The sequence below is a fragment of the Sylvia atricapilla genome, chromosome 18 (assembly GCF_009819655.1).
Source record: "Sylvia atricapilla isolate bSylAtr1 chromosome 18, bSylAtr1.pri, whole genome shotgun sequence".
Lineage (NCBI taxonomy): Eukaryota > Metazoa > Chordata > Aves > Passeriformes > Sylviidae > Sylvia > Sylvia atricapilla.
In genome coordinates this window covers 1,930,028-1,949,230 of record NC_089157.1, presented here as the reverse complement: position 1 = coordinate 1,949,230, position 19,203 = coordinate 1,930,028, and the positions used below count along the sequence as shown (strand labels likewise).

General features: G+C 56.2%; 2 protein-coding genes across 7 annotated transcripts in view; one reads left to right on the top strand and one right to left on the bottom strand.

The window, feature by feature from the left end:
* Positions 1-591: 591 nt before the first annotated feature.
* Positions 592-11,256, top strand: GRIN2C (glutamate ionotropic receptor NMDA type subunit 2C). The gene is made up of 12 exons (XM_066331953.1): positions 592-1,015; positions 2,548-3,143; positions 3,658-3,772; positions 4,349-4,560; positions 4,676-4,844; positions 5,183-5,336; positions 6,640-6,765; positions 6,850-7,079; positions 7,296-7,456; positions 8,413-8,600; positions 9,116-9,348; positions 9,707-11,256. Exons 1-12 carry the CDS (start codon positions 608-610, stop codon positions 11,114-11,116), a joined length of 4,002 nt encoding a protein of 1,333 aa, XP_066188050.1. The 5' UTR covers positions 592-607; the 3' UTR covers positions 11,117-11,256.
* A 3,401-nt stretch (positions 11,257-14,657) lies between these two features.
* The window catches only part of TMEM104 (transmembrane protein 104), a 44,634-nt gene continuing 40,088 nt past the window's right edge, over positions 14,658-19,203 (bottom strand). For all 6 annotated transcript variants that reach the window (XM_066331947.1, XM_066331946.1, XM_066331948.1 and 3 more), the window contains one exon: positions 14,658-18,225. In XM_066331947.1, the coding sequence (XP_066188044.1) occupies positions 17,465-18,225 (761 nt within the window). In that variant the 3' untranslated portion in view covers positions 14,658-17,464. The remainder of the gene's footprint in view (positions 18,226-19,203) is intronic.

Here is a 19,203-nt window from a genome sequence, read left to right as displayed (position 1 = left end):
GAAGCGGCTAAGGTAGGGTGATGGGTGGGAGACAGGCGGTGGAACAGGCAGGGGACCAGCTACCTCAGTGACTGTGATTTGCAAAATCTCAACAAGCGGGATACAAAGCTGAACCACCCCTCAAGGACAAAGCCTTTGAATATTGAAGGTGGCTGTCTGCTGCAGAAAGAGGCACCAAGGAGCTGCCAGCCCATCCTGGCACCTCTTGCAGCTGTCCCTGGCTGAAGGGATGATATGGAGCAATGTAGCAGTGGTGGCTTTTGGATGGGGTGGGAGGGCAGTGCGAGGGACATGGTGATGGTGAGATGGGGACAGGGTGATGGTGGGAAGCAGGGACCGGCTGTGAAGGGTTAGTGGCCGATATTGGAGACAATAGACACAGCACTGAGGTGTACAGTGGGTGGCAAGAACAACCCTGTGGTCATTCCTTCACCACATCCAGTGTCCAAGGGATGGATATGGCTATGTCCCTGTGTTCCCTGGGGTCAGCCCTCAGGGGTGATGCCCCAGGGCAGTGGGGAGGGCTGGGCAAGTGGGGCTGGGGGCCCTGGTGTGCAGCTGGATGCGAGGGCCTGTGTCCTGTGCTGGCAGGGACACGCTGGTGGACATGGGCAGAGCGCCGGCGCACGCTCTGCTACTGTCGATGGTGCTGGGCTGCTCGGCTGCCTTCACGGACATCCTGCTGCCGGGCCCCGAGGAGCCGGTGGTCAACGTGGCCGTGGTGTTTGGGGGCACGTCCTACCCTCTGCACATCCGGTCCCGCCTGAGCCCCCAGAGCTTCCTGGACATGCCCCTGGAGATCCACCCCATCACTGTCGTCGTCAACAACACCAACCCCAGCACCCTCCTCACCCAGATCTGCGACATCCTGGCCAGCCACAAGATCCACGGCATCGTCTTTGAAGACAACGTGGGCACAGAGGCCGTGGCCCAGATCCTTGACTTCATCTCCTCCCAGACACAGGTCCCCATCATCAGCATCAGTGGCGGGTCTGCAGTGGTCCTGACCCCAAAGGTGAGGTAGTCACTTGGTATTTCCAGTGGGATGAGAGAAATGAAGAATGTTAGAGCAGGGTAGGTGTGGGATGTGGAATGATGGAGGGCAGAGGAACTGCTGGGCTGCAGCCTTTGGGATCAGCAGCAGGAATGGTGGATCAATGGCTGTGGCAGTGTGGCCAACTGGGATGGTGGGACATGATGGGGACTTCAGGTAGGGACCCCATGAATGGGATATAGGAGAGGACCCTGTGGAAGGACCTTCCCTGGTGTGCTGCTTCCTGTGCCCACCACAGGATGCTGGGTTGATGGCACTGGGGCTGCTGGGGCAGTGACAGGGTTATCACAACCTTATCTTCCTCCCGCCCTGCTGGGGTTGAATCCAGCCCTGGAATGCATCCTGCATCCAGGTGTGCAGGATGAAGAAGCCTTGCTTAGCAGTGGTGGTGATCTCAGGTACGCCATGGCTGACACAGGATTTCTGTCTTCTCTGCTCCTCACTGGCATCAGACACTGTCAGTTACTGTCACCTGCCCGCTGGGAACTGCTGGCAGGGAGAGCTGCAGCCAGGCTGGAGGGTCCTGGGCGTGGAGATTTGGGTTATCTCCTCATAGGAGCTCATCCCACCCTGCTCGGCCTGGATGCTGGAGGGGTTTCAGTGTTTGCTCTTTCCTGTGGCTGGAGATCCTGCCCTTCTTCAGGGAACAGATTTTGTGCTTTTCTTGCATTGTGGTTTGGGGTCCAGTCTCCCTGGAGTGCACCCCCACAGCCCTGCCTGTACCCACTGGTTCTTGTGGAGCTCATTGTGGGTGGGAGGCAGTGGGTGCAGTGGGCTCTGGGTGGTGCAGTGGACTCAGGTGGGTGTAGAGGCCTCAGATGGTGCCCGGGGCAATGGAAAAATATCCATGGCTTTGTTATCCGGGTGATTTTCCTCAGCTTTCTCCAGAAAAGGGATTGGGTATTTCAGGATCAGTGGAGGGATCTGTCTCCTCCTTCCTGTCTGGGATTCCATGGGGCACACCCAGACTACTTTTCTAGAGATGGAAGGGGTCTGGGTGGCATAACCCTGCTGCCTGCACGTGACCTTCGGCAAATGCCATTCACTGAATCATTTAAGACAGAATCAGACCAATTAAGGTTTGCTAATGAGAGGCCAGATGGCCGGGGAGGTGGAGCGGGAGGGAAGGAGCCACACAGGCTCTGGCTGCAGGTAGTGAGATGGAGCAGGGATGGGATTTATGCTCCTGGCAGAGCTCTCACTCACCTCCTTCTCCTGGTTTAAGGAGAAACTGATGATCTCGTTTGGAGGATGGAGGAATTTTTGTTCAATATGCTAAGAAATGGATGTAAGGCTTTAGGAGCTGATCCTTTGCACGGGGTGAAGTTCTTTGGAGGAAGATTAGTCTGATTTTGGGTGTCTCCAGCCCATGGACTGCGCTGGTTCATGGCAATTTTGAACTTTTCATGATAGCAAATTCAAGGGGGTTTGTATGGGTGCAAGAGACCTGGATCATGATGCCAGAGCAGCCCCTGATCCCTCTCCTCCCGCAGGAGCCCGGATCAGCTTTCCTGCAGTTGGGTGTCTCCATCGAGCAGCAAATCCAGGTGATCTTCAAGGTGCTGGAGGAATACGACTGGGGCTCCTTTGCTGTCATCACCAGCCTCTACCCAGGCTACAACATCTTCCTAGACGTCATCCGCTCCTTCACGGATGCCAGCTACTTTGGCTGGGAGCTGCAGGAGGTGCTCACCTTCGAGATGAGCCAGGAGCAGAGCAGCTCCAGGACGCAGCGGCTCCTGCGCCAGATTGATGCCCAGGTCCTCATTGTGTACTGCTCCCGAGAGGAGGCTGAGTATCTCTTCTCCATGGCAGAACAAGCTGGGCTTGTGGGGCCAGGATATGTCTGGATTGTGCCCAGCATGACAGTGGGCAACATGGAGGTGCCACCCTCCTCCTTCCCGGTGGGCCTCATCAGCGTGGTAACGGAGAGCTGGAAGCTGAGCCTGCGGCAGAAGGTGCGGGATGGCGTGGCCATCATTGCCATGGGGGCAGCCAGCTTCTTCCGTGCCCATGGCTACCTCCCAGAGGTGGGGCGGGACTGCTGGACCCCCACCAGGGCCACTGCTACCAACACAAGCTTCTACCGGTGAGGCTCGGGGACGCCCTGGGATGGGTGAGAAATGGGAGGAGTGGGGAAAAGGCAAGGGAAAGGGCAGGGGAGGAGGGGGATGGAGCTGGCAGGCAGCAAGGATGATGCTCACTGAGGGCTACAGCTGGTAGTCTGTGCCTCTTGGCTGGGATTCTCCTGGAGCCTCTCCCCAGAGATCTCCCAGCATCTCCCTTACCTTTCCTCATGTTTCTTGGCGACTCAGGCCCTGGGGGGCTGTCATAGCTCTGTGGAACCTTGGGGCTGCTGTGGCAGTCTGTGCATCCTCAGCCCTGCAGTGGGCCATCGTCCTTGGTGTCTCCTTGCTGGAAGAGCTTTCTCCAGCTCCCCTCTGCCCCTTGCATGGGGGCTAAAGCTGGTCCCAGCTCTCAGCCCCACATGTCTCCATGGAACCTGTGGCAGCCTGGCTGAAAGGGGAGGAGGAGGAGGAGGGGGAGGGCTGTACAGTGCAGGGCTGCACCACTAGGGGCTTACAGGCTCTGTGTCCCACCAGGCACCTCCTCAATGTGACGTGGGAGCACAGGGACTTCTCCTTCAATGAAGGTGGCTACCTGGTCAGGCCCACCATGGTGGTGATCACGCTCAACCAGCACCGGCTCTGGGAGATGGTAGGACCCCCGGGCTCCCTGGGATGGGCACACTGCAGGGTGGCTGTGCAGTGTGAGCCTGGGGCCAAGCACAGGCTGGGGTCCCACCCTGGGGTGGGTTGTACCACACAAAACCCAAAAGTACCATGGCTGGTCCCAAAAGTACCATGGCTGGTCCCAAAAGAACCATGGTGCCATGGCGAGGATTTGCAGCAGTGATGAGCACCAAAGCTCTGCCAAGAGTTGTCAGTTTTCCCTTGCAATTTGGCTGATAAGTTCAAAAAAGTCAGAAATGCAGATGCGCACCTCTGGAGAACAGCAACCAAACACCTAGACCTGAAACAAGATGCATGGAGGGGTTTTTGGCAGTTTGAAATTATTTTGGGTAAAGTTTGGCCAGGTTTGTGCTCATCCGAGTGTGAAGCTTGGGGCTCAGGAGGAAACACCTCACCCTGTGGTCCAGGAGTGTGTGGGGAAAGGGATGATGAGATGAGGCTCACCAGGAATAAGCCCCACAAGTGGGAGGATGGATATGGGATCACATGTGACCCCCAGAGCCCCTCACTGGGGTGACCACGTGCTCTCCTTCGGGGGCAGGTGGGCAAGTGGGAGAAAGGCATCATCCACATGAAGTACCCCGTGTGGCCCCGCTATGGCTCCTTCATGCAGCCCGTGGTCGACAACCGCCACCTGACAGTGGCCACCCTGGAGGAGAGACCCTTTGTCATCGTGGAGAACACGGACCCCAGCACGGGGGTCTGTGTGCGCAACACCGTGCCCTGCCGCAAGCAGACCAACTCGTCCCAGAGGTGAGCAGGAACATGGAGCTCAGCAATTCTGGCCACCACTCGCTTGGCACGTGGTGTCCAGGGTGCTCAGACCATCTCTGTTTGGTCCAACCCATCTTTCCTGGTGTGTTTCCAGTGGTGATGGCCTCGTGGATCCCTACACCAAGCTGTGCTGCAAAGGTTTCTGCATTGACATCCTGAAGAAGCTGGCCAAGGCAGTGAAGTTCTCCTATGACCTCTACCTGGTGACCAATGGCAAACACGGCAAGATTGTCCGTGGGGTCTGGAATGGCATGATTGGTGAGGTAGGGATGGGTATGGCTCAGACCCCCAATCCAACACTCCTGGAGGGCACCACTCTCTCCTGACCTGGGCCTTTCCTGGTGAAGATGGGATCTGTGGTGCGATTGTGGGCAGGGAGCAGCTTGGCATGAGCTCCTCCTTGGAGGAGGAGTCAGACAAACACTTAGAACCCCACAGCAGGTTGTGTCTGTGCCACTGCTCACTTAGGAAGCTAATACTTTTTTTTTAAGACAGAAATTAAGGCTGGAAATGCTGGAGATGAGGAAATTTCTGGAGAAAGTGGTCTGGGTCCCTCTGCTTGTCCCTCTGCCCATCCCAAGCCCTACTGTTCCTTTTCCAGGTGTACTACAAGCGTGCAGACATGGCCATTGGCTCCCTCACCATCAATGAGGAGCGGTCTGAGATCGTGGATTTCTCTGTGCCCTTTGTGGAGACAGGCATCAGCGTTATGGTGGCCCGGAGCAACGGCACCGTGTCCCCCTCTGCTTTCCTGGGTGAGCCCTGTGTCCCCCTGTCTTTCTGCAGGTTCATCCCATGCTTCCTACAAATGCAAAATAGAAACTGTTCAGTTTTAATAACTTTCAAGAAAAAAAATCCTAAGTCATAAGGGAAGGAGATTGTGCTGTCGGCTTTGGGGCTTCTTCCTTCTCTGCCCGAATAATCCTTTTATTATGGAGATGGAGGCTGGAGACTGAGGCTGGGCTCAGTGGTTTTGTCCTCTTCATTCCTTGTGTGGAGGAGGGAGGATGGGTATGTGGGGGGATTTGCCAGCTTGGAGCTCTGCTTTGGGGACCCATCTCTGCCACCATCACCAGAGCCAGTGGTTAAGCCAAGTGTAGGAAAGCGCCAGTGCTAAAAGTTTTATTTAATGAGTTTTACACCAGCAAAGCTGCAGCCTAGGAAGGGGAGGAGACTGGCCAAGGTCGTCAGGAAATTCAGCTCGGGCAGGGCTCTTGGCTCTCGGCAAGGGCATAGCAGCAGTATCCCAGCTCAGCTGGGCTGGGCTCTTGTGTGGGGAGGGTGCAGGTGGGTGCTAGGGATGCCATGGAAGGTGGGACCATCAGCCTGGGCACATCCTCCTCACCCTGTTCCCCCCAGACCACAAAGGCCAACCTCCCACAGGGTCACCTTCACCAGCCCCAGAGACAGACAGAGCATCCTGCCCTGATTTGGCAGGGCCAGGGTCTGCTGTCCCCATGTCCCCGTGTCTCTGCCTCTGCGCTAATGAGCCACATCCCCATCAGGGGAGCCCTCTCCTCCCTGACAGCGAAGGACACGCTGACAAATGGACCTCAGCAGCTGCATGTTGACGGCTCGGATGCATCCCCAGTGCTCCTGCTGCTCCATCCCAGATCATCTTGGACTGCAGGGGCTCACTGCCTGTCCCCATTCACGGGGGGCTCTCCCCAGGGCTGAGCAGGGCTGGGGGGCTGGTTCTGTGCCTGATGCAGACACAGTCCTGTGGCCAGAACCATCATGGGGGACGACCTGTGATCCCATGGGAAACCTTCCTGCAGTGACCCTGGAGATGGGCAGCATTTTGTAAACATCTCTCTGTTGGTGAAAACTTGATTTAGTCTAGGCAGGGAAGCATGGCTGCATCCCCCACCTCTGCAGCAACCCCGTTCTCTCCTGATTCCCTGTGGAGCTGCTTGGCCATGGTGCTGCCAACCTCCAACTCCTCTCCAAGGAGAGGCAATATGCAGGATGAGCCCCCTCCATCCAGGAGGGCTCCTGGCAGTCCTCAGAGGACCAGGGATGTCCCTGGAGGCTCACAAAGTTCTACTTGCTTTGCAGAGCCTTACAGCCCAGCTGTGTGGGTCATGATGTTTGTCATGTGCCTCACTGTGGTGGCCATCACTGTCTTTGTGTTCGAGTATTTCAGCCCCGTTGGCTACAACCAGAACCTCACCAGTGGCAAGAGTAAGTTGGGGAGGTGGGAGGTGGGAGGGGGAACACGTCCCTGGCCGGGGTGACAACTCTCCCCTCTGTTCCCTGTCCCTGCAGGGCCAGGAGGTCCCACCTTCACCATTGGGAAGTCCGTGTGGCTGCTGTGGGCTCTGGTCTTCAACAACTCGGTCCCCATTGAGAACCCCAAGGGCACCACCAGCAAGATCATGGTGCTCATCTGGGCCTTCTTCGCCGTCATCTTCCTCGCCAGTTACACGGCCAACCTGGCTGCCTTCATGATCCAGGAGCAGTACATTGACACTGTGTCGGGGCTGAGTGACAGGAAGGTGGGGCTGATCATTGGGTTGGAAACCCTAAAAAATCCCTAAAAAACCTCAACTTTTTGAAGTTACTGGAAGTGATGTGTGTAGAGCTACACATCACTACCAGTTGGCTGGGCATGAGTGCATGAGTAGAAGGCTGGCTGTGGGGAGGGGACATGCTGGGGACATGGAAAGACATGGGCACCACGTGATGCCAGCCCCTGGGGCTCACTATTGCAGTTCCAGAGGCCACAGGAGCAATACCCACCCTTCCGCTTTGGCACTGTCCCCAACGGCAGCACTGAGAGGAACATCCGCAGCAACTACCCCGACATGCACACCCACATGGTGAAGTACAACCAGCGCTCTGTGGAGGATGCCCTCACCAGCCTCAAAATGGGGTATGGCTCCCCAAAATGCGGTATGGCCCCCCAGATGGGATATGGCCCCCCAGATGGGGTATTGAAACCAATCCCCCGCTGCCCCCCGGGGCTAGCTCAGTTTCTTGGGAGGCTTTGGGGAAATATTTCAGGGGCGGGGCAAAAGATCCAAAAGAGGCTCTTACCCCCAGGGTTGATCCAAGATGTTTATTCCATGAAGGGAAACGAGAGCAGGAGGCCCAGAGGGCAAGAGGCCCAGAGGATAAGAGAGGTCCAGAAGGAGAGAGGGCCAGAGGGCAAGAGGAAGAAAGAGGAAGAACAGGGCCTTATCAAGGCTCCTACTCAGGGGGGATGGCTGGACCTCAGCCAGTTGGGTCAAGAAAGGAAGGAAGGGTCCAACTACATGGTTACAGGCTCCAGGGGTCCTGGGGAAAAACTATTTCCCAGAGAAATACAACAGGGTGTGACTCTCAGAGCTCCTCCAAATGGCATATAACACCCCCAAATAACTATGGCTCCCTGGAAGAGAGTACAGGACCTCCCAGATGGAGAAGGCATTTTTCAACTGGGGCACAACCTCCCAGAAGTTGGATATGAGCCCCTCAGGCTGGGTTAAGCTCTCCCAGACAGGTTATGGCCCTGTGCATCTTCTCTGGATGAAGTACAGGACCCCCAAACAGGGCATAGCCTGCTGCAGATGGGGTACAGCTTCATACAGCTCCCCTCAAAAGGGATGCAGCTCACCCAGAGGGGGCATGGCTTCCTCAAGTGGTACACAATTCCCCACAAGGGGTACTTCCCCTCCAAGTGTGGTTACAGCACTCCAGGATGGGTCAGAGACCCCAAGAGCACATAGAACCCACTCCAGATGGGCTACAGCTTTCTGAAAGGGATAGATCTCCTGAAACAGGCCGAGCAATCAACCAAAAAGTGGGCTTTCAGACCCCCTCTCACCCTTCCTCCTGTTGGTGTGGCAGGAAGCTGGATGCCTTCATCTATGACGCGGCAGTGCTCAACTACATGGCAGGCAAGGACGAGGGCTGCAAGCTGGTGACCATCGGCAGTGGGAAGGTGTTTGCCACCACAGGCTACGGCATCGCCCTGCAGAAGGACTCGCGCTGGAAGCGGGCCATTGACCTGGCCCTGCTCCAGTTCCTGGGAGATGGTGGGTGCTTGTGTGAGCTCCTTGTTAGCCCTGTCCCCATCCTCAGCCCGCCCCTGCCCTGCAGATGAACCCAGGGGACAGGGCTTTGGTCCTCAAACGCTGTGCAGCCTTCACAGCTGACATCCTCAGAGCAGGATGGCACTGGGGGATTTCACTGGCTCCTTTCAGGGGATATGAAATCATCTGAATGTTGTGGATGTCATTCCCTTTGGGGTTGTAAAATCCTAGAGATGGCTGTGCAAAACACTTGAGGTGAAGCCTGGGGAAAGGACAGTAAGCATGGCTGGCTAGCACATGGGTGGGGGACAGTCAGGAGAGGACCCTGGAGAGGGACAAGTGACTGGTGGCATGCTCAGGCCAACGGCAGCAGCAAGCATTAGGTGATTCCAGCTCCAGAGACTCAGGGGTCTCATTACTCTTCCACCCACAGTAGGGTGGAAAGGGGCAGGGATGTGCTTGGGAAGATGATTCCCAGGGGTGGATTTTCATCCCCTGCACTGTTGTGTGTGTCCCAGGTGAGACCCAGAAGCTGGAGACGGTTTGGCTGTCAGGGATCTGCCAGAATGAGAAGAATGAGGTGATGAGCAGCAAGCTGGACATTGATAACATGGCTGGGGTTTTCTACATGCTGCTGGTGGCCATGGGGCTGAGCCTGCTGGTCTTCTCCTGGGAGCACCTTGTCTACTGGAAGCTGCGTCATTCTGTCCCCAAGTCCCACAAGCTTGATTTCCTCCTGGCCATCAGCAGGGTGAGGGATGCTGACAGGGGCTTTCAAGGGGCTGGCTTGGTGGGCATTGTCCTTTGGCTTGCATGGGAGGGACTGGAGATGTTCTTGTTGATGTGAGATCTTGGTGAAAAAAAGCCAGTTTTTGGGGAAAGGGCTCAGTCCTGGGAGTGACCCCACATGACATCTGCCCTGGGGAAAGGGATGATAGAGGACAGTTTCACCCATGCTGACACGTGCTGGGGATGCTGGGGAGGGGGCATCAGTTCTCTGAAGCTACCTCAGTGTCAGCAGCATGAATTCAGCTCAGCAGGGTTGGCTCAGAGGGGCAAGACCCCACTGACCTTGCTGACGATGAGGGGGCCCCCATTTCTCCCTGCAGGGCATCTACAGCTGCTTCAATGGCGTGCAGACCCTGTCGAGCCCCGGGCGGGCGCCCACACCCGATGTCACTGCCAGTTCAGCCCAGGCCAACGTGCTGAAAATGCTGCAGGCGGCCAAAGAGATGGTGACAACGGCCAGCGTGGGCGGCTCACTGGAGCAGGCCACCCGCACCATCGAGGACTGGAGCAACCACAGTGAGCGCCTCCAGACCACCTTCTCCCTGAGGACACCCCAGCTCGTGGTGCAGAACAGCACAGGCGCACATCGGGCCCCCCTCTCTGGCCCATACCCTGCCGAGAGGCTGGGGAGAGCCTATGCTCCCAAGGGTGCTCCCCTGGGACTGCCGCTGTCCCAGCCCATCCCCGTGGACTCCCATCCGCACAGGGAGGAAAACTGGAGAGGAGCAAACCAGCACCCTCACCTGCTACACCCCCTGAAGTTTCGGGGTGGCTGCGTAGGGGATGAAGCCCTCACAGGTTTCCCCCACCTCCTGGTGAAGACTTCTCCAGGAGGGGATTATGGGGAGCAGATGCTGGTGGGGAACCATGTCGGGGCTCCCCTCCCGCTCCCCACATCCCCCAGGGACCTCCCACCACCGGACATCTACAGGGAGCACAAGCGGCCGTCGGGACGGGGGGACCGGCTGCAAAACAACCCCGTGCTCCAGAGGGACGGGGCACACGGGGGCTCAGGGACTCTGCCCCGGCTGCTCTCGGCAGCGGAGAAGAAGCGGGAGGTGGGCAGCGCCTTCCTGCCTCCATCCTGCTCTCGCGGAGCCTTTCCCAAAGTCACCAGGACTTGCAGAGCCAGGGGCGAGGCGGCGCGGCCGGAGTTGGCGGCGATGGAGCGGGAGAAGCCGAGCCGGTGGCCGGGCTCGGCCGGGGTCCCCGGGGAGCGCGGCGACAAGCGGCGTCCCGCGGGGCTGCGGCGCTGCGGGGCCGCTCCTCCGCCCGCCCGCGCCGACGTGCCCGACCTCTTCCCCGCAGCTGAGGCCGCCTACGGCTCCGGCTCCCGCTGCCCGCAGGCCGCTGGTCGGCTGCCGCCGCGCTCGCCCGTCACCAGGCTGCCGTCCTACCGGGAGGCTTGTCGGCAAAACCCCCGTGCCACGGCCACCGTGCCGGCGTGCGCTCCCCACGCCTGCACGAACTCCTACGCCAACGTGTCCCTCTACGCGAGACGCCTCTCGCGGGGGTCCCCGCCGCCCCGGGAGCACTCCGGGGTGCATCCCTGTGAGCGGGGCCCCGGGCGCTGGGACGGCGCCTGCAGAGACTGCGGGAGGCGCGGGGAGCTGGCCTTGCTGCGGGCGGTGGGGTCGGACAGGAGGGACCCGCTGGTGGCCCGCGGGGTGCCGAGTCCCTGCGCCGGCGGCTCCTGGCGGCGGGTCTCCAGCCTGGAGTCGGAGGTGTAACGGGGGGACAGGGGGGTGTCCGCACCCCTCTGCCCTCCCTTTGCCCGGGTGTCCCCACGGGCCAACCCGCGGCTCCCGGCCGGGCTCCGGCCTCCCGGGGTCCTGCACCGCCGGCAGCGGGACGCTCCAAGCGGCTGGCGGGCTCCGGTGAGCTTTGGGGGGAGTCAGAGGAACCTGGCCAGGGCTGGTACACGCGAGTTCTCTCTACAGGCGGGGTTGCATCGGGGACGCCAAACGCATCGCCGCCGTTTCGCCGTCACGTTTTGGTTTCATTAACAGGACTCGAAACGCAATGTCCAGGTCATTAAAAAGACATTTTCAGCTGTCTAGGAGCCCTTCTTCCATTCTCCGGGGCTGCGCTTGCCATCATGGATTCCCACGAGTATTCGTGGTCCGGTGCACCTCGTCCGTGTCCTGTTACTGCTGAGCCGCGGCACAGGCTCGTCCCACCGGCAAAGGAAAGCTGGAATAGGAAAATGGCAACTCCCCCGAGGGTTTAATTAAGAGCCGTCAGCCTGTGCAAAGGCTGGAGCCGAGCCCTGGAGCCGGGGTTCATGCCCCTTACCCAGACTTTGGGGTGCTGGGCACTGATGGCCCTGGGCTCGGGTCAGTGAGTGATGCTGTCACGGCTGCAAACCGCCGCCTGGCAGGGATCTCCAGCAGCCCTGGGAAGGTGTGCTGTGGGGAATGAGAAAGGGAAAAATTCCTCCCACCTTCCCAGGTTGATGGAGCCATAAATCAGGTGTGATAGATGAGCCAAGTTTAATTCTTCTCTTCCTGGACGTCTGACACAGCCCTTTCCCTGCCGGGCTGGGGCATGAGCAAAGGCGGCCGTGACTCACAGCAGCCCCAGGCAGGGGAGAGGGTTTTTGGGAAACGGGAACTGAGGCTCCAGGGCCCCGGATTGCAGCCAGGGCTTTGCCGGGCAGTTCCAGCCCCATCCCAGCGCAGCATCGCCAGGACTACACAGAGCTGCCCGTGACTGGCTGGCATGCCGTCCCAGGGAGATGCCAGCCCTCAGCCCCTCTTCCCAGCTGGTTTGGCATCGCCTTCGTCTCCCTGGGAAGCTGCTCTACAGCTTTTTTCTTTTTTTTTAACGCAATCGTTGGGGGGTGCTGGCAGCCACCGAGCAGCTGGGGCCGGTAACAGCGAGGGGAGCGATGGCAGGGACTGTTCTGGGACACCCAGCCCTGCCCCAGGGATGGCTGCAAAACCCCGAGGGGGTCCAGAAGGGCCCAGCCATGTGTGGTTGAGGCTCAAAAGCATTAGCAATATCTGGCTGTCCATCCATCTGTCCATCAATGCACCCACCCATCTGTCTGGGGTTAAATCCAGCCAGTCCCTCCATCCCCCAGCCTGGCTGCCATCACACACACTGGTGCTGGCACTTTAATTCCCTTTACTTACTTATCATTGCAATTGTCTCTTAATGGCTTTGGCAGCCCCTCCAAATCTCCTGGCAAGGGTGGGAGCTGCTGGTGTATAAATAAAAGCCATAAATAAATAAATCCGGTTGAAGAGGAAGGTATTCATGTAGGCTGCCACAGGTGATGGCACCCATTCACCCGGGGCAGCTGTCCCCAGCTGAGTGCCCCAGATGTCCCCTGGAGTGACAGGCTGGTCCCCAGGAAGCTTCAGTGCGGCCCTGGGAACTTTCCCTCCAATTGTGGCACTCTGGCTCGAGGAAACCAGCACACACAGCTCAATCAAACCTGAGCTGAGGTTGGGGCTGTGACAGCAAAGGGGAGCAGAAAAGGGAAAAGGAAAAAGTATCAAGAATCCCCAAGCCACGTGTTAAATTAGTGATGTCCCTGGTGACTCAGCAGAGGCCAAATGGAGCTGCTTCATGTTTTATAGAAGGGCTTTGCTGCGGGAGGCTGAGGACAGCAAGGGACAGGGCAAATGGGGTGCAGGGGGTGCTCCCAGAGGAAGTGGCCTCAGGGTTTGGTGTCAGGACCATGTGTAAGGCCAGGGCTACTCTGGGTGCCACATGTGAATGGCCCAGTCCCTGGCCACCCTGGTGACATTTGCATTATCATCTTCCCATGCCAGTTAGGATGGAAAAGCACAGTTTTTCTCCCATTCCAGGTGCCAGGCGCTGGGCACTGGTGGGAAAGGAGGTGGTTGGGGCATGACCAGTCCAGTGCAGGTGGGATCTGTGACCCTCAGGGAGCTGCTCCTGCAGCATTTCCTTCATGGGTACACCAGGGACAAACCTTCAGGGAAGCAGCAGTCTGGAAGCACCCTCTGGCTAGGCTTTCCAAAGAGGGGCTGGGTAATTTAGTGTTTAACAGACGTTGAGGGATATTATTTCTTTTTAGTGAAATTGTCTAATCAATCACTTTTTAATTCAGCCTGCTCTGGCACTAGGGAAACCCTGGGAGGCTGTGGGCTGCTATGCAGAGAGAAATAAGGCTGGATCACTGCTGGGCACCCATCTCTGGGGCTCAGCCCCACTGCAGGGGCCAGGCAGTGTCCCCCCCAACCCACCCCCTGCCAGCTCTGACATCTCCATAGCAGCTCCTATTTTCACTGCCCCATTGCTCAGCCTTGTAAGACCCCTCCTGATGAGGGAGGGGGAACAAAGTGGGCCCACACAGGTCAGCCACTGGGAAGGGGCTCCAATGGCAAGGACATGCTGGTGCTGCTGTGGTGAGATGGTGACTTAGGTTAGGGCAGGGGGAACTGGTTAAATCAGAAACCAGGACACATACGGGGCCAAGAAGGTGCTGGGGACAGCTGCCATGCCTGTCCCAAGGATGCCTGAGGGAGCAGCAGGTGCAGCCACCTCCTGGTTCCTGCCTCCTGCCAAGGCAAAGCCATGGCACAAAACCTTCCCCAGCTGAGACCTGTAGCAGGTGCCCTTCCCTGAGCCACTGACAGCTCCTGGGCTGCCCAAATCCATCCAGGGGAAAAGGCTGGTGAGCACTTTCCCCAAACCTTCAAAGAGCTGAATCCGCCCCCACCAGGCTCCTTGACAGTGGTGTAGCTTTGCCTGAAGCTTCTTCTCAGGTTCGAAGTTTTTCTTTCCCTGGCCACTGCTCTTCCAAGTGCTGCAACAGACTGAATTCCTTCCTGATGCCAGTTTGGCCTCAGATTTACAGCCCAAACCCCCAAATCCACTGCTGCTTGTGAGGTCCTTCAAGAGAATCACAGCAGAAAGTGTTTATTTCCATCATAAAGATCTGCTTTAATATTTTAACATAAATCAAGCTACGCTTTATGGTGATAATAAATTTGCTGGCAGAAACTGCCTTTGCAGCCTGAGGCAGCGGAGCAATTTCAATTTGTTTGGCTTTAAGTGTAAGGAGCCATAATTGAGAAAGGGAAAGTACAGATGTTTTAATTGAGTTTGCAGCTAGCACCCAGAGTTGCAGTAGGCTAATAGAGAAGAGGTGAGGGTCTCCATTAGCCTCTCCACTTGCCATTTCTCCTTGGCCTGCAGCCTCATCCATCACGGCCATCCCCTCCAGGAATAGCTGCTCCGTGCCTAAGCACGAGGAAGAAAGGGATGGAAAAAGAAGTCAGACTAAACCAGATGTATAATGTGCATTTTATTGGTTTTAATCCCATTGTTTTAAAACTAATTACAGTCAGGACAAAGCATCATGTGTGAATCTGCAATAATGAATTGTTAGTGCTGATAATGGCCAAATAAAAATAGACTTATTCTTGATGAGTGAAAGGAGAGAGCTTGTGTCCTGCACCATGGGGTCACCCAGCATCCCCTCAGCCAGTGCTGGCTGCACTGAACCATCCCCTTCCTGCTTTCTCCAGTAATTTTTAAGGCATTGCTATGTCATGTTTTATATGAAAAATGTTCTCTGCTGTAGAGCTTCTTTCTGTTAATCACCCCAATTCCTCAGATATATTTATTTAGCTGCTGTGCAAGAACAGCAGGTGTCTGGGAATTCATGGTTATTTATTTGAGAAGCACTCGTGCTCCTTGGGGAGCACAGTCCTTCCCAGTAAGGTACCACAGCAAAGGCTGGGGCTGGAACACAAGCCCTCAGCATCCCATTGCATCCAAAACCTGGATCCAAGCAGCTCTTGGAGGTGCAGCCCCTCAGAAGTCACTGTCACATATTGTTGGGGGGAGAGGGGGACACCCAGGTCAGGGAAGAGAAGGCACATCTTAAAATGTAAGAGATGGCAGGAAAGAGGGTGCCAGGCTGGGCTCCCTCCCTCCTGAGAAAGGGAAGGGAGGGTGAAAAGAGATGAAGTAACAGAGAACAGCTCTGTCGCCTGGCTGCAATGAAATGTAAAGGCAAGAGACTGAAATGGGCATGTGGAGGGCAGGGGCTGAGCCAAGGGCCTTGCAACACATGGGCAGCTCAGGGCAGACAGGCCTCAGCCCCTCCATGGACCAACACCTGCACACTAGTGCAGAGGAACAGCCCCCTCAGCCCCTCCAGCTTCCAAAGGCTCATTTCATCAGCACCCAATTCTCCCTCCAGCTCTGCCCAGCTCCCAGCTGCCATGCAGGTGGCTGCCAGCTCAGCTGCCCCATGAATCTGCCCTCCAAACTACTGCTTCCTAAACAAGACACCAGCACCAGATACCTGTAAAACGCCTTCTTAATTTGGTACTGAAGATGCCACATCACCTTTCCAGGAGCACTTAGGGATGTTTAAACTTACTAACAGGGGCTGCTCATGTCTGTTTAGGATCAAGCTGGAGAGAAGATGAACAGAATAACCAGATTCTCTCCAGGCAGCTCGGTAAGGACACAGTGGCGGTGCTCAGGCTTGAGAGGTGCAGGGTTTTGCTTTAAAAGCCATGAAGTGGTTTTATACAGCTCCAGGTACTTGCATATTCCCCCAGGAGGAGTACTTCAGGTCATATGGAAACCAGAAAGTCCTACTTGAAAACAGAGCTTGATTAAAAAGAGCTGCAGTTCAAAGCTTGCTTTAGTGAGCGATGACATTTAATACTGCATCAAGTGCAGAGGGCAGGAGGATCTGACATGCACCTGGCTTTGAACCTGCTTTGATAATGGGGTTTAAAATAGTTCAAACGAAAACTTTTGAAGTTCTTCCTTCTGTCAGGAAACCCCATAAGATGTATGCCCCAGGGCTTCTGAACACAGGACCCGGTGACAAAGTGTGGTGTTACATGACCACAGTCATCCTAAAAGCAGAGACTCTCCTAGAGCTGCCTAAGGTAGAAGCAGCCCAATTCCAAAAGAAGCAGAGCAGGAGCAGCCCCAAGCCCACCTCAACCCTGTGCAGAGGGGGAATTCAAGCCCAGTTCCAGCAGGGTTTCAGGTTTTGCTCCCCTGTTCCGGGAGCTCTGCTGTTGCAGGCAGGGCTGAGGCAGGGCACAGCCGCTCCCTCTGGCACCGCTCATTCCCCTGAGTTAACACCCACCTTGTTTCAAGGCTAATTACCCAGCGCGGAGCCGGGAACGCATCAGTGTGCACAGAGCCTCTGGCGTGTCAGGACTGAGTAATGAGCCCCTCCCCAGCCCACACCGATCCCCATCCCGGCCGCTGGAGTCAGGGCCTGGCTGCTTGTACCAGCCCCGGGCAGAGCTGAGAAACGGAGAACAGCTCTGCCCGTGGAAAGGTCCGAGTCGTGTGCCGCTGCTGAGGGAAGCAAGGATGATTTATTTCCTTTCCAGCGGGGAAGAGCTGTATCCCTGCATGCAGAGGGGCACTGCTCTGCCCAGCTGAGCTGCTACAGCACAGGGGAACAGGATGGAAGTGTGAATGTAAACTCCCAGGCTGGAGAAATCCGACTCTAAGCAAAAGATCCCTGATCCCAGACAATGTGCACAAACATGATAATGCTTCTAGAAAAAGAAAATGTAACAGCACAAAATGATTTCCTTCTGAATTAGGTCTATTTCCACTCTTATGTTTTCCTTCAGCTGGCACAGGAGATTGGTCTGAAGGAGTCTCAGCAGAAAGAAGAGACTCAGTTATCCCAAACTCCTGCTGGATTCTGCACAGCACATTCCTGCCTTTGGAAGAAGGGACATTCAGTGAAACAGCCAAGGCTGTCTCTCTCCTGTGTGCTGAGACCTGCAGCACACAGAGTTCCACAGAGGGACAGACAGAGAATGTCCTGCTCCCACAGAGCCAAAGGCAGGAATAGCTGGACACTGGTTAATGATTGCAGGCTGCCAAGGGCTCAGCCCCAGGGCTTTATCTGAGAACCAGAACCGTAACAAGGCTGAGTACACTCCATCCACACCCAAAGTGGAGTGAAGAAAGTCTGTGTCACCAAGCCAACAGCCTGGAAACTTCCCTTCATACTACCTCTCCCCCTCACTGCACAGTTCCAGGGGGGGGGAGCTGAAATGCTGGAGTCTGGAGCTTCAGAGGGAGTGGGCTGCTAACCCTCATCAGAGCTTGGACTCACTCAGGACAATATTTGCAGTCACAAACACGAAGCAAGAGAAGCCCCAGATTAGCACGAACACAATCCAGAAGCTGTGCCGGAAAGGGGAGAGGTGCTTGTTCACCGTCCCGCTGCCGAAGACCAGCTGAGTGTCCTTCCGACTGCAGTACGCCAGGAAAGCCGGGATGAGATACTGGATCCCATTCCCGGCATAGGCTCCCGTGATCCCCACCAAGGACTCCAGATCGTGGGTGCAGAAAGCCACCAGCACTGGGGGAATCAGCGTGATGGCAGGAAAGACAATCCTATCCACCACCCACGGGTAGGTGCCCCCTTCTCTGTGGAAAAGGGTCTTCCAGTTGTTGCGCAGGGTCACAGCGATGATGGGGAAGTTGGTGCTGATGGTGAAGACCGGGAAGAGGCCCAGGAAGTACCGAATGAAGGCCACGCTGATGATCTCACAGTTGGTGAAGTTGAGCGTGTACATGTCCATGAGGGTGTCATTGCGGAAGCAGTAAATGGCAGTGAAGGACAGGAGGCTGTAGAATGCCAGGATCAGGATGTAATCGAGCAGCACGAGCTTGTTGACGTGCTTCTTCTTGGAAATGGGGGTGATGAGGGATGGCAGGGAGTGCTGGCACATGAAGGAATAGACGCACACCCCAAACAGATTACGGATGCCCGACAGCTGGGCCATGGATGGGTGACCTTCAGCTTGGCCTCTGCTGATGCGGATGAGGGCCAGAATAATCATGAGGATGAAAGCTGGAGAGAGAGAGAAGGTCTCAGGTCAAGCCCATGCCCACACTCCCCATGATCTCCTCTCACTGCACTGGCAGTCTTGGCACCAGCTCTCTCTTGCTATGCAAGAGCATCTCCTTATCTCTTTGATGCACCACCTTATCTGAGGGTGCTATATCAAAGGCGAGGAGCACAGGAATTAATTGTGATTTGCTGTCAATGCCAGTCAGCAGATAAGGGAATGGGCTCAGGCATCTCCCTCCAGTCTCCTTCCCACAGGGACTCACCCTCCCACCCCCAAGAGCACAGGGCTGCACCCAGCCCTTTTGAAGCAGAAGGCTGACATAGCTGGTGAACCCTAAGCCCTCAAGGGTTTTGGTCCATGGATGCTTCTGTCACACACAGACTGCTTAAGTATCATCATTTCAAAAAGGCTTAGAGATGTTTGAGCTCTGACTTGGCTCCAGTCAACCCCAGTAATATTCCTACACATTTCCAACTGGACTAATGTTTTCAAAACCTCCCCTATGTGCACAGGAGCAGCAGCTACTAGCAAGCTTTCCTGTCCCTGGGATCTGTCAAGCATGATAGAGCAAGAACTAGCCAGCCATTTCCTGGGCAGGAGGAATAGGCTGTCTGGAGCTAATCCCAAGGTGGAGAAGCCAGTCTGGAAGAAGCAGCAGTGAGACTGCTATTAAAATTCATAGTTTTTAGACACAAAGTCTGCTCGTCTACCCTTCACTTATGCCAGGAAAAAGCCTAACAACATTTTACAAAGCTTGTTACAAATAACAACGTGCCAGGGACAAAATGATTCAGGAGATTGGGCTTGTGCCCTTATTACTCTGAGGCTGGAAATTTGAGCCAGAGCAGTTACTGTGAGACTCTCATTCCTAGCATGGCATATAAAAGCAGCAGAAAACTAATTTTGGTGTCACAAAAATTGCATCAACCTGGGAAAGATGATCATCAGCTGCTGGAGTTAACAAGTAATGGGGAGAA